This window comes from Maylandia zebra, linkage group LG5 (assembly GCF_041146795.1).
Source record: "Maylandia zebra isolate NMK-2024a linkage group LG5, Mzebra_GT3a, whole genome shotgun sequence".
Classification (NCBI taxonomy): domain Eukaryota; kingdom Metazoa; phylum Chordata; class Actinopteri; order Cichliformes; family Cichlidae; genus Maylandia; species Maylandia zebra.
The window spans coordinates 33471750-33486446 of NC_135171.1; the positions used below are offsets into that span (position 1 = coordinate 33471750).

General features: G+C 39.0%; 2 protein-coding genes across 6 annotated transcripts; both read right to left on the bottom strand.

Moving 5' to 3' along the window:
* Nucleotides 1-26: 26 nt before the first annotated feature.
* On the bottom strand, nt 27-10148 carry phtf1 (putative homeodomain transcription factor 1). 5 transcript variants are annotated; one of them, XM_004547485.4, is made up of 17 exons: nt 10124-10148; nt 9332-9448; nt 8761-8817; nt 8593-8662; nt 8232-8390; nt 6930-7110; nt 6247-6367; nt 5676-5864; nt 5174-5419; nt 4838-4966; nt 4150-4419; nt 3716-3847; nt 3520-3606; nt 3120-3275; nt 2879-2974; nt 2318-2443; nt 27-672 (listed from the first exon to the last, which is right to left on the bottom strand). In XM_004547485.4, the coding sequence occupies exons 2-17, from the start codon at nt 9359-9361 to the stop codon at nt 652-654; spliced, it is 2070 nt and encodes a 689-aa protein (XP_004547542.3). In that variant the 5' UTR covers nt 9362-9448; nt 10124-10148; the 3' UTR covers nt 27-651. The 5 variants fall into 5 exon arrangements, with proteins under 5 accessions (XP_004547542.3, XP_004547541.3, XP_004547539.3 ...); XM_004547484.3 differs by lacking the exon at nt 10124-10148 and adding an exon at nt 9636-9957; XM_004547482.3 differs by lacking the exon at nt 10124-10148 and adding an exon at nt 9636-9957 and having other exon boundaries at nt 9332-9483.
* A 664-nt stretch (nt 10149-10812) lies between these two features.
* On the bottom strand, nt 10813-11754 carry ora1 (olfactory receptor class A related 1). Its single transcript, XM_004547486.1, has one exon. It carries the CDS (start codon nt 11752-11754, stop codon nt 10813-10815), a length of 942 nt encoding a protein of 313 aa, XP_004547543.1.
* Between the last annotated feature and the right edge of the window lie 2943 nt (nt 11755-14697).

The window sequence follows — 14697 nt, forward strand, 5'->3', positions numbered from 1 at the left end:
GAAAAGAAAAAGCGCTACACAAAGACTGAAGGGTGAAAATCCTTTTATTTTTTCACCATAAAGCAAAGATTTATTTATTTTTTTACAATAAGCACAACTAGCTTCTTTGCATAGTTATTTTATTCAGCATTACATACCTCATTATAAAATGCAGATAGTGGTCAAAAGACAATGGTTTAACATAACAATTGCTAAATAAATAAAACCAACCCAGAATCACAGTGTTCCCTTACTATATTTAAAAGAAATAACAGTGAATAAGACTAAGCAACCTTTACACATTATCTGATCATTCACATGCCCACATATATGTACAAGAAACATGTGTAAATCTGTCACAGGAGCCTGGAAAGAGCTCAGACCTCAGCTTGCTGCTATTTTTAACCATTTAGAGAACATTCAGAAGTCAGAGGTGAGGCACTGAGTTTGTGGCAACGCTGATGGAAAATGTGATGCCAGGTCAGCTGAGCAGCCAGCGCTGTGGCGTGTGAGAGACTTTCAGAGCATCTCAGGCTTGTGAAGGACTGATGAAGCTCAGTTGGAAGGCACCGATAACAGAGTTTAGTGTCAGTAGCTTTGCACACTTTTCGGCGATAAGAAGATGTCTGCAGTCTCCAGTGTCTGACTGTTAGTGGTTTGTAGTTTTCACCTTTAAGGCTTGATTTTCCACAGCTGGAAATTAAGCAGAGACGAAACAAAACAATTAAAAAGAAAAGGTTAATCATCTTACTGTGCAAAATAATCCATTTAAAAACAGATGTGAAGAGAAAGCATTTAAAAGACATTTAAAATAACAGTCTCCAATTGTCTCAATCATGGACTGTGGAACCAGTAGCCAGCACATGCAAAATAAGGAGTTAAGACTTGTGAGATTTAAAGTGGAGCCAAACCATGTAGTATTTTAAAAGCAATCAATAAATCTGAATGAAAGAGACGCCAGTGTCATTCTGCCAGGACTGGAGTGATGTGTTCCCTCAAATGAGTGCTTGTATTTTGCACCAGCTCATTTAACCATGTATACAAGGAGTTGTAAAAATTGTGGCAGGAAATGAGGGTGTGTAGGATGTTTAATGTTGTTATTGGTGGGCACAGGCCTGACCTCAGCAATGATTATAATCTATAGCTAGCAAAACTGAAGTAGACTCTTCACATGCTGGTTAAACTTAACTACCAGTTCAATACTTTGGGAAACTCCATATTTACCCCAGCCCGCCCTTGCTGCTGCCTCATTGGTGGATACATATACTCTTTGTAGATGACTGGCTGTTTAAATTTTTGTAACATTCTTTTTCTACGTAATCACAAAATTAAGTGGAATGGTGGATAAGTATACTGGACTCATGCTAACACATATGTCATTTAAAGTGCTGTATGCAGTATACAAATCTTCATGACCCTGATGAAGGCCACAGACTGAAACGAGTTGGTCAAGTTGGTGACTTTACTACAAGTGTTGCTAGAGCTTCGGCCTCTTTAGACTCTTATTGTGCCAGAAACCTTTTATTCTGTTTTCAAAGAAGCCCTATTTACTCTGTATGTATCATGTTTCTGCATTAAGAATAGAGCCAGACACGTGAGGATAATAGCTTTGTTTAGCTTGGAATTGCATTGCATAAAGACAATGTCACACTTTTCTACAGTTGTAAAGAGAACACATTAACATAAGGTTTCTCAATTGCGTAATTCACATATAAACAGGAATTTACAGCAGTTTTTGCACATCATATGCTCTAGCTACATACTAATCAAGTAAGTATTAAGTGTAGTAAAGATTTGTTAATACTGCTGTCTTCAAGCAACCACATAAATATATATTTCTCACGTGGTTAAGCTACTCATGGGAGTTTGTCACTGTGCAGCTTTACTTCATGTTTTTCCTCTTATCATTCACATGCTAAATATTTTGAAATCTCAAAATGCACATTTCCAGCTTGTCTGCCAGATGGCTTCAACCAAAGCAAGGTTTCCAGGTCAACTCTGTAGGCTACTAACAGCTCCAACAGCTAGAGGGCAACATGCAGCTGTACTAGAACTAAATGTACAGCCTGTACTTTTAGTTGCTCCTCTGGTGATTTATTATAGCAAATATTTATAGTTGTAGTCAATATATTCAATTTTAAACACAGACACTATTTAAATGGCTCAAATTAGAGCAACAACAACCAGGTTGTACTGATAAAGTTTTATTTTTTTTCTTGAGAGATAAAAACAAAACAAAACATGGAGCCCAGAGTGATCAAGGATGTGCATCTTAAATCATCTATTTTTCTCGTCTTTTTAGGCAAATTTCAACATTTTTCATTATAACTTTACTCACTCTGATGTTGAAGCCAAGCAGGTCACTGACTACGGCAGACACAGCAGAGAGAATGACAACTTTGGTGATGTTATAGATCAGAGGGTTCACTGTGAGACCCAGCAGTCTGAAAGGAGTATCGAGCTCCTGGAAGATGTAAGGAGGAAGAAAATGTTATCTAAGATTTATGACATGGGTACCCATACCCTGAGGCTAAAAATGATCAAAGCCAGAATTTATTAAGGATGAAAAACCACTGACAAAGGGGACTCCACTTGGCCTTCATGAGAAATATAACAATTACATATTGCAATACAATCAAATTTATAGTATATCCTTCAGCACAAAGTTATTACGGCTGTCCCAAGGAGATCAGTAGTGAGGAAGAAAGAGTGATTAAGCTGATGGATGTTAGAGAGTACCAACAGAGACATGACAGGGACTGAGGAAAGAAAAAAGAAAAAGACAGAAAAATCCCCAGCTCACTGCAAAGTTATAATATTATAATTGCATTCTCTACACGGACTGCATAACAACCTTGACTGGGAACTGCATTTAGTTTCAGTGAAAATTTGGGCTTACCTTCATTAGTTTTGTAGCTAGCTTCAAAACATTATTCACAATACTGAGTTCTTCTTTCTTATTGGGCTTTTTCTCCATCCTGAGATACAAATTGATCTGGAAACAAAAACAGTTTTACACCGTGTTAATGTTACAGTGAAGGCCAAATAATGTATTTAAACCTACATTAAATCAATGGACTAATCAGCCAGAGAAATAGCCTGGAATCTTGTGTCTTTTCCAGCCTGGGGGGGAGCTTTACCTGCTCAGTGAGCAGCACAGAAGAGTTACTATACTTGGAGTTGGTCTCTGAACCCAGCGTGGCGAGCCTTAACAGAAAGAGGACGAGAGAGGCGCACCACACCATGAGCTCCCAGTTCATTAGAGACTCTAGGAATGTCTTGTGGCTTTGCAGAAGCTGAAAAAAGAAAGCAACACTGCTTACATTTATTGACCCCGGCTTTGTTGTGAAAATTGGATTTCTTTGCACCTAACAGAGCATATAAACTACTTTCCATCTTAGCTTCATGGCTTATCTTCAGTAGGGTAATATGATTAAATGGTTGCATGTTTTGAGGCAGTCTCCTTGCTATTTGATCTCCGTGCTAGAATCGCAGTATTTGCACAAAATGATCAAATCAATGTTCTCCCATATGACTGACCTGAGCACAAATGATGAATGAAATGGAAAGTGCTAAAAGAAAAATAGTGGAGACAATGACGTCAACGGAGCGCTGCGGACCTCGTCTCTGCGAAGCACAAACAAATCAATGACGCACGGTTAAAAAGACAAGTCTACACCGAGCAAAATGTTGAAATAAATTCAGATTGGGAGTGTTTTGGCAGGAAAATACAAACCCGGAGAAAAGATCGAAGCGACAACCACATCTTTATATTCTGAACTTTCTTCAGCCTGAAATGGGGAATCTCAGATTTCTTGGCTTTGCGAGCTGAAGTTAGGTGGCTAAAGAACTTGGCAAATAAAAGTCTCTGTTGGGCAGACATAAAAAAAATACTGTGATGCACTGCAGCAGAGCTAAAACTGATCACATTTAGGATGCAGCACTGAAAACATCTTCTAGTAAAAACACAACTTATATATATAAATGATGACAAGGTAGCAGAGAGACAGAATGGCTCAAACAATTAAGAGACACTAAGCATAAACAATTTGTCCAGTCAACAGTAAAAAAAAAACACAAACAAACAACAAAAAACCTAAAAAACTTGCACATTTTGAGAACCCGGGACAGTACATTTTTGTGATGTGCATTTCCTGAATCACCATTCACCTGTTTGTATGTTCTCTCAGCCACGCACATCATGAAGAAGAACAGCCCCGTGAGGCAGATTCTTTGCACTGTCGTGATGAAGAAAAAGGCATGAGCTTGTGTATTTAACGGCCCCACTGCTATTTCTATCAGCTCTGACAGAGGCAGGGAGCTGAGGCCCGGCATGTCCAGCCGCTGAGCCAAGCGGAAGGCAAAGGGCAGCAGTGCCAGAGTGACAGTGATGAGCCCGCCAAGAACGAGATAGCCCATTCCCTGCTCTACTAACTTCACCTGGTAATAACAAACACAAGAAGGGAGGTGTTTAAGACCAGAGACATGTGCTGGAATATTTTTATGCAATGAAAGCTACAGTCTTTCTTGGACTCTCTTGACAACATATTTTACACATTTACCTCAGACTTTGAATATTTCTTCCATTATCTGTGTTTGTCAGTTTGCCACATTTGACAGCTAGATGTTCAAAAGAGTCAGAATAACAAATTCTGGCACGGTAATGAGGTAAAATTTGGCTCTTAATTTTTGCCTGGCACTTTATTTTTTGCTCTATCCGGTAGAATTTGAAATTATTTCAAGGTGGTATTTCGCCACTAAAGATCTGACCATAACTGTAATTATTAGGAAATTGTTTGCTTACAAATGTGCATTATGCTGGACTGGCTGTTAATAATATAAAGAGGAAGGTGTGTACCCGTGTGAGGATGATCCCACTGATCTCCAGTACTGACATTTCTGCTTTCTTACACTCGCCCTGCTCCCAAATGATGGCACTGACACGATCCTTGGATGGGTGACACGCCTGCAGCCAAGACAGCTGGTTCTGAAACGAAACACCACAGACAACATCCTGTTCACAATTCATGCATGTTTAGTGTGTAATCTAATCGGCAACAGGCCTTTGAAGTTGAAGCTTAACCACATGTCAAAACTTCCAAGACTTTTGAGACTGCTCATAATTTTATAAAACAACATATGTAGTCACAATGTCCAGAATAATGTGTAGTATTTAAGATGTGTTTGCATTTACTCCAGTGATTGCTTGTTGTAGGCTTTCATCCTCGTCATCGCTTGTCAGAGTGTCGTTTTGTGGGAGGCTCATGCTGGCGTTGCACCTCCCACTATCGTCACTATCACTGCTCCCTGTGGAGGGAGGGCCTTGGAGAAGCTCCTCCCACATTGTGTCATCGGTGTCGGAGGCAGGACGAGAGCCCACGCTCGGCCTGAGACGCTCCACCTCACGGGGCTTCACCTTGATAAAGGCTTCACTCCCGTCCTGAGCAAATTAAACCAGAGGCAGTGTTCTGTATGCGACATTGAAGTTACTTCACATCAAATCTCTAAAACAAAACTAGACAAATTACTATTAAATAAACTGCTAATTCAGTGCCATCTCTGAAGCAAAGCCTAGAATTGTAATTTGCATCTTCCACATCAGGCTTTATTAATGTATGTGCTTCTTAAATTCCCCAGAAGCTTGCTGTACATTAAAAATCCATTAAGCAACTTTGATGGTATACAGTGAAGTTTACCTGAGGCCTCGGTGTAATTACGGGGTCAGACTTTTGGTTTCTTTTCCGAATAGACGGTAGTGATGCAGGAGCTGTAGTGGTGTTTCTTTCACTGTGAAATGGTATTTGTGTTACTTCCAGCGGTTGTATTCCTTCCTCTTCCTCACTGGAGAGCTCATCAGAATCCCTAAATCCTGACTTTCCTTTGTTCTGTAAAACATCATCACAAATATATATATATACATATACATATATATACATATATATACATATTTTTTTTTAAAGCATGCACATGAATTTTACAAACACTGACTACTATATATATGCATGTATTATTTATATGAATAAATTCTTACAACAGCACAAGGCGAGAGGAGGTAGACTTACACCTAAAAGCATTAACAGGATGGTAAATCTATATCAAGCAAGCAGACCATATTTACAGTTCAGTCATTTAGACACAGCAATTAAAAATACTTTTTAAGGGAAATTTCAAACTAGTTTGGCACTTATCCATCCATCCATAACCTATCCACCACATCTGACTGACATTTTTTGACTCTAAAGATCGAGTAGAGATGAGAAACTGTACCATTCTCTCCTCTTTCCTGTATAAATGCTGGTTTTCTTCAAACTGCCAGCAGCCCAGCAGCTCCGCCTCCCCACTGTTGTTCTTTTCTTCAGATTTCTTCAACCCTCTGTTCTTTCTTGGCCTAAAGGAGAGAAAGTCAAAAGACAAGTCAAAGGTAAATGATGGTAATTACCGTCTTTTGACATTTTTATTATTTACATTAGTATATTAAATAATGACATTATAATTAGTTTATATTTAACATGCACAACAAAAGGGATTTTCATGTGAGATCTGTTTTCATGTACAGCATAACCTGGGATGTGAGAGCCACATCACATATTGTACATGAAATACGAAGAAAAGCAGTTAATACAGTAACTCTCTCAAAAGCAAATGAAAGAAAATGTAGCAAATGATCAGTGTCATGAGAAGTCATACTGAATATTACAGTTTTTTTATATGGAGATGTTGTTCATAATAGTTATGTAACATTAAATAAGTTAACAATGATAAGGCAAATCTCACGTGACAACCTCTGAGGGACTTGACTTCATGGTACAGGTGCATGTTTAGGAGTAGTGTTTCGGGTCTATCTGCATGTTTAACATGGAACTTTATGCATGAGCCACAAGGAGTGTGAGTGTGTTTCTGTGTTAGTCTAACCACTAAATGCGTGCAGCGCCTAACAATGAGGAAACTACCTCCTTCTGCGCGTGGGGCTGGTGGTATTGCTGGCAGCTGGACTGCCTGAGGGCCACCGGCTGGACTCAGTCGACACAATCTGGCAGTGCACGGTACCCAGCAGCAGCATCAGACACATGGGTCCAAACACCTCGCTGGCAGTCGCCCTAGGGACCTCGAAGTACAGCAGCACCGCTGCCACTGAGGGGAGCAAAACATTTTGCAACAGCAAACAAAACAGTCTCTTAGGGGAGACATTATAACAGAATTCATGCTTACTAATGAGGTCTCTTCTGTGCTCCTCAGGTGTGATGGGTAACAAGTTTAGTGTTGCATATAAATGAATGTAAGCTGTGTTGAATAGCTGGCGAATTGAGCCTGCAGCAATAGATCTAACTTCATGAACCACAAACAGAGCATATCGAGACCTGTGTACTTTCTTCAATTAAAAATACGTAATCAAACAACCTAAACAAAACCAACAAAATCAAACTTATTTGGAAAGGAGTGTGCATGTGTCTGGGTGCTTGCAGGCAACAATTTGAAGACACGGTCACAGTAAAATACTCCTGATGTTTCCACCAATTGCTTTCAGGGAGTTAAGGTGGACTGGAATTAATCAGTGAGTGGTTGTGAGAGAGGGCATGCTGCTTTTTTGGCGGTTGTTAGTGCATTTCTGCAGCCCAGATTTTGAACTGTTGGCCAAGGGGGCGACAATCCAAATGGCACAACTGAAGAGTTTTTATGTGTCATGTGGCAGCTGCTGTGTGACGGTAAGGCTCCACAACATTTAAACCAGAGCTATCATGTGTTTCTATTATCAGTATTAGAAGCAGAATCGGAATACTTGAATCCCACAGTTGGTCACGGTTGTTCCAAGACAGTGAGATCAGTAACTAACTAAACTAAATCAAATAATATATTAAAAAGTTATAAAATATAACAAAATAGTCTATTCTTGCATAGATCTGCAACTAACACATATTTCAGTAATTGACATAAAGCAATTTGCCCTTGGGAAATTATTAACGTTTTTTCTGATTCTGTGTATTTTGATTAAAGAAATAAACACAAAGACGCATTCAGCCATTCGGTTTGGTTAGCTCTTCCAGCACACGAATGCTGACTTATGCTGTTAAAGAAGAGTTTTCTATTCTTCACTGAAACTCTTCTCTAAGCAGATACAAAGTTATTTATCCAGTAAATTAAAAACTGTTCTGATGCATGGAACCTGGTCTAGGTTGAATGTCTACACTGATGTTTGAGTTGAGGTCAGTCTTGTTTTAAGGCTATAGTTGCAAGATGAGTGGTGGTGAGCTAACCTTGCATAATGTAGAGCATGAGGATACATGAGGAGATGGACATGGAGGTCACCTGGATCCACCACTGGAAGAAGAACGGGAACAGCAGCACTCTGACCAGACCCTTTCGAGTCAGCGCTGTCCATGGACTCTCTGGTTTGGCTTTGCTAAATGTAGATCCTGATGGGATGAAAGGGGTGGTCTGTTAAAACTACATTTACTAAGTGATGGAGCAAGGTTAAAGTAAAGAAGAGATTAAACAGAGCCAGATAAAGCACTGCACATACATATATACATTGCATAGTTTATCTGCTTGACAAGAAACCTGGAGAAATGTCTCAAATACATTTCAAAACAATTAATGCTCCTTATTCACACTCACCTCTTACTAAATCAACATCAATAAGGTCTGGCTTGATGTGCCCCGTCTTCTTTGGTTTGCTGTCCAAACCCTATATAAATAGTAAGGGCTTCTTACTCAACTTAGAGGTCAAATGCACTAAAAATACACAAACATTTATTCCATTAAAGAGAAAAATGAGTATCTTACATTTAGATCGGCTTTCTCAAGAGATTTCTCCCAGATTTGTTGATCATATGCCCCGATCTATAACAAAATATAATTCTTCTAATTATCTTAATTCAAAGAAAACACAAGAGGTGATAATAACAACTAAATGATCAAACAAAACCATGTCCAGTTAAATCTATGGAAAGCTTGTGTGATATAACCACACTTTTGTTTTTATTTAAATCAATTTTTCTAAGGAGTAAGGGAACAAAGAGGTAAAGGAAATGATTTAATAAATTGTGAGATGTAAGGATGTAAATCAGAGCATATGGATTCAAGATTGAATGACTATGAATTAAATTATTACAATTGTAATAACAGCCACTTCAAAATAAATCAGATTAATAGTAACAGTAATTAGGTTTAGCAGAGTTTTTAATGTACTAAGTAGTAAACAAGTAAGTAAAGAACCACAAACAAGGCTCATTACATATCTTACGTTATATTACTAGACTTTACTAGTAAAGTATATAGTATAGGTTTGTAACAAGTGATGAGTTTCTAAGACTTTCCTAAATGACACTAACTGTACTGGATGTGTTGCGCTTACCTTTTCTTGGTACCAGGCTATTGTTGCCATTGTTATTAGACAGGGGAACCGGTCAACTCGGATCAGGTCATTTCACGGTAAAGAGAGGAGGAGTGTGGAGAAATCCAGATGTGTTCCCTAATCAGATATGGTGCACGGACACAATGCTGAAGCTTGGAAAAAGCAGAACTTAAACGAGAGGCCCGCAAGGGAAAGCAGAGATAAAATGAACGCGTTTTGGTGTGAAACAAGCACCTGTGTATACACAGGTGCGCTAAGGGTTAGCTAAAAGTAGCCAAAGTAATTATCTGAAATTATTTTTTACCTGGAATTAAACAGCACGGTAGCTTTGGCACAAACTGGAAGAAACCCTTTCTGATCATTACAAACTGCTCGTTAACACTTTCTTGTCATCAGTTTCGGGTCGCTGCACGCTGCAGCGTCTTTTTGTGCAACTGAGCTAACTACTAGCGCCGATTACAGCTTACTTTACCTCTTCCGGTAAGTTTCGACGCGGATAATTTCTGAAAATACTACATTTTAGCAGCTCTTCTGCTTTCACACATACGTCTACTTGTTTATTTAAGCTATTTTACACTTTTTAGCCCATTCTTCCGCTTCCCTTTTCCTGGGTTTGTTGTTTTTCTTAAGTTGGATCCCATTACTCCCTGAGGTTTGTCTATCAGGTGGCCATTTCAGGTTATTCAAAAGAGAAACCCCTTTCAAAGACGTATGCAATTGTCAACATTAAGTAATAAGCATGAACTAAAATTATAGACAAAAACTATGCTACATATATGTCAGTATACGTACTTCAGTGATGAAACGCATACATCTTCAGAGGGCAAGTGCTACCTGAAAGGCTAATCCGTGGAAACAGAATACCCAATACCTCCATAACATTTCGGCCACTGACAGCGCAGCTGCTGTAGGAACGGTAGTATCAATCACGCTCACGTTTAAGCTTGTCCCTTATATAATACCATAGCCGTACTTAAATGCAAAAAGGGTCCCTCTGAATTATTTTTAAATATTTATTTAACTTCTTAATCATCTAAGCTCTACAAGAAACCTTTTAAAAAATTTCCAAGACATGTTGCAAATCTCAGTATTCCTGGTTTTAGTGAGTAGACTCATTAAAAATTCCTGAAAGAATTTTTCTGTGTAAAAATGCTTCTAGCTCAACTTTTAATTTCTTTTGTATCAATCCAATGATGAGGATAAGGAGGCGAGAAGGAAGAGGGGATTTCTGGCATATATGACTAAAAAGAATGTTCTCTCTCAATTAGCACAAACTATATTACAGGTACATGTGATTGTAATTAACATTTAATTAGAATTCAGATGAAAATATTAAGAATACATACAGCTGTACAACACTACTCTTTAGTTCTACTGTTTAAATAATAGCTAAATAAGAGTATCCTGAAAATGATAAGGTCTGATAGAACAACTCTGCTGTCTAGCAGGTGAATCAGCAGGCTGTTAAGATAGAGACAGAGTCATTTGTCATTCGAATCTTGAGTGTCCGCTGATGGCTGCTCATGCTCAGCTGTGCACACGATCTTTGCTTTGACCTTTTTGTTTGAGGAAATGATAAAGTAGGGGCTGAGAGAGGCATAACATGAAGAGAAAAACACCCTCATATCAGCCACCACCGGTGACACTTTTGCCACCGTCAGCATGTAGATCCAGATCACATTATCAATCCCAAAGAAGACCACATAGAGAACTACCAGGGTTAGCACTGTTTTGGCTGCTCTGGTCTCTGCCCCTCCACCCTGAGAGCGATGAATCCCTTTCATTTGGTGGCTGTGGCGGTGGAGCAGCAGCAGGATGTAACAGCTGGAGCCCACCATCAGGGCAACAAATGCAAAATCCCTCCCAGAGACAGCCACCCCGTTAATCACATAGGACAAGTTGTCTCTGAAGTCTACATGGCAGAAGCCCAGGTTTAGGGTAAAGGCAGGGACAGTGTCATTTCGTGGAGCCATGGAGAATAATGGAGCTGCTATGCATATGGCCATATTGAAGAGCCACAGCCCTGCAAAGGTGGGAATAACCAGGGATGGAAGTGAAGGCTTCAGCCTGGACAAGTAAGGCCCAGTAGGGGTGATGGTCACTGCCTGAAACACACTTAGCATGCACGTGATGCAGACTGACAAAGCCCGGCCAATGCGGTAAGCATAGATCACCACCTTACAGCCCGGATCATTCAATAGGGCCTTCAGCCCGAACACCGTCATTGACGGGGGGACACAGCGGGTCAGCAGCAGCAACAGGTTGGTAAAGGCCAGGTGGCACAGGATCATGTCCACAGGAAGGAGCTTCGATCCAGTGCAAACGATATGGGTGTACGCTAAAAGTACCACAGTGTTTCCTAAAACGCCCATACCTGTTTGCAAGAGGAAGGAGACACCTTTGATGGTCACACACAGATTCATGCCACCAAGACCTGCAGCTGTCGTGATTAACAAAGCAGAAAACCAAAACTGTGATAAATACTATACACATAACCTTAATCTTTCAAGATGGCTACACGAGTTTTGATAAAAACCAGATAACACCAATTGTGTCACCTGTAGTGAAAATGATGCTCACCTGAAGTTGAAGAGAAAAAGTAAAGTATTTAGTGCTTTAAATGTTGGAGAGCCTTTGTAAGTTCAATATATAATCCTAGATGCCCCTAAGGATCGGCCAAGATATTAGTGCAACAAACTAAATATGACTCATGGTCTCAGAGGACAAGACCCACAAAGGAGACAGCGTCCCCATGGATGTTGATACACTTTTTTGGCTTGCTGTATTGACCACTACATGGCTTATAACAGATCCATGATTAACATGTTCTCAGTGTAATGGGGTAAAAATATCCTTTTTAAAAATACTGCCCAAAAACATAATAATAGTAGTGATGGCAGAATTTTGTATGCGGATTATTTTCTAGCTCAATCTGAGTTTTAACTTACGATCATATTAATCAGAGTTAGAATACTTTATTAATCCCTTAGGAAATTATAAGGTTACTTTGAAATAATGTTAAGAATGCCGAAGAGTCATTTCAACGGGCACAACTTTGGAACGTGGAAATTTGCTTTCTTTCAAAGATTCAAGAGAAGGTCAAGAGATTTTAGTTGTTGGTTGCAGTCTGGGAAAATCAGTTCCTTATGTAAATTCTTAAGTGTTATTTTCCTGCACTTTGAAATATCATAAAGCTATTTCCCTGCAGAGTTTTAAGAAATACGGTTGATTGACCACGTGGAGACAGCCGTGAGTGGTTACTGTTTACGCAAAAGCAGCCTGATGATGCTTTGAATGAGCCATCAAGAGGCCTTTACACGCACAGCTGGTGCTTCAGCGTGCGCTCCTTTTCTCCATCATGTCCTGGGAGCATGTTAAAGACACAGAGAAGCAAAACAATTAGCCATATAACAATGCATGTCTGCACTAATTGGGGGCATAGGGACAACTAGACATTATTCATTTAGCACCGACAACGGAAGTTTGTTATAAGTATCCCCGTTTTCTAACCAGCTAACCTGTAAATGGCAAATGTGTCTTTATAAGGACTCTAACCTGGTCAGCTGCACAAGTTTATTTTTGTGCTAAAACGGTGTTGTTTGAGAAGCCTGCTTTTCCCTGGGGGTGGAGGTGGGATCGGGGGGGAGCCTTGGAATAGATAATCACTAGATGTGTTATTTGCTTCCCTGTGTGTTTTTGTAACATGTTTAAATGTTCTGAGAGCTAATTAAAATGGCAAGTTCAAGCATGTCCTTCTCAGGGGATTGCAACAGTATGCTTCATTGCGAGTTAAAGATTTCTTTTTTTCTCTTGACAGGAGATATGTTCTCGCTGATGTAATCTGTTTTTAGCATTGCTCCTATTCTCCTATTATAATTTTGTTGTTTGTCAGAACAACAGGTGAATATGAGTGTGTGTGTCAAAAAACGATTCTTGTTATATAATATTATATTCCCTTGAAGCTGCAGGCAGCAGAGATTTATTATTGTCCATGCTGTACATACATATTCTATATGTGTAAAAAATGCTTTCAGCTCAAGTGCACAGTTGTGTAGTGGCTTCTAGAAAAGCCCACACAATTGGAACAATCTGGATGGCATGCAAATATCATGCATACTCTGTAATGATGAAATTTATGTTACTAGGACACAAACAGACCCTTGCAGAGCCTCGCGTATCGTCATGTGAAATTGATAAAACCCATTGCGGTTTATGTTAATGCATTTTAAAAAAATCAGGTCCATTCTTAGATGTTCAGCTCAGTTTAGTTAAGAGAAATATCACTTTACACTCTTTTGTTCCTTTGTGTGTGCTGATGAGGGCAAAATCTCTGAACTGGCAGAGGGGTTATTCGTTGTATTTCTCACTGCACCTTTTAATCTTTCCAATAGAAAGAAAAATGCACTTTCAGAAGATTTTGACTTAACAGCCTCACAAGGAGATGGGGACAGCTGACCTCCCAGCATTTTACATTTCATTTGTCTTCATCATCTAAAACTCATTCACTCTAAATTCTTCGGGAGCTCACATTAGATTTTTTTTTATTATACATAAACATAGCTGATTTTCATGTAATGTTCAATCAAAAACATAACATGACTGGCTTTTAATTTAATTCCTATTTTCATAAAAGCTGGACTAACACAGAGAAGCACAGAACGTCCGCACTAAATGATACATATCCAGACTCATTAAAAACGTCAACATATAAATATAGAGGGGAACATACTAGACTAGATGAAAATCCTGGAAAACAAGAAATATGAAAAAATTAAACTGTAATTAACAAATCTAAATATTTTGTACATTTGCATGTTCAGTTTTACCCAGTTGGTTTTCAATGACAGAGAAAAAGTATTTCAATTAACAAAACAGAACAAGAATTTTCAAGGAGAAATTGTATCAAACCACCATTAGTGCCAACACATACATTATATTCATAGTGTTCAGAATAAATATTTAATCAGGGTTTCCTGAATGTGGCCACAATATTTCAAGTACTCTATAATTTTCAAAGTAGGACGTGTCTTGTGTTACAGGAATTAAGCTTAATGTTCTCTAGCAGTTCCCCGATGTTAAATCATATTGTCCTTACAGCATCCTCACAGTTTAGGTTAAATTCTATTAAGAGTTTTTATTGCTGTGGATGAATTACACAATCATAAATCATAAATCGGATCACGCTCCAAATGAAAATTGCAGGCGATCTACCATGAAGAGTGAGTCGAATGTCCTTTGTTTCCTCTTCCTCCACTGGAGGACACTGTGGTGTTGATATGCGTCTAACCAACACAGGGAGGGTTTCTGATTTGCAGTGGCTTTAAAAAAAGATTGAAGATATGAAAAATGCAAAAGTATTGTGGAGG

Bases quoted from the DNA above. Each gene is read 5' to 3' on its own strand.
- phtf1 (XM_004547485.4), bottom strand. From the start codon at position 9,361: ATGGCAACAATAGCCTGGTACCAAGAAAAG. The intron at 8,818-9,331 runs GTAAGCGCAACA...ATTTTGTTATAG, and splicing joins TAGCCTGGTACCAAGAAAAG to ATCGGGGCATATGATCAACA. The intron at 3,276-3,519 runs GTCAGTCATATG...TTCTTTTTTCAG, and splicing joins CATTCATCATTTGTGCTCAG to CTTCTGCAAAGCCACAAGAC.
- ora1 (XM_004547486.1), bottom strand. From the start codon at position 11,754: ATGAATCTGTGTGTGACCATCAAAGGTGTCTCCTTCCTCTTGCAAACA.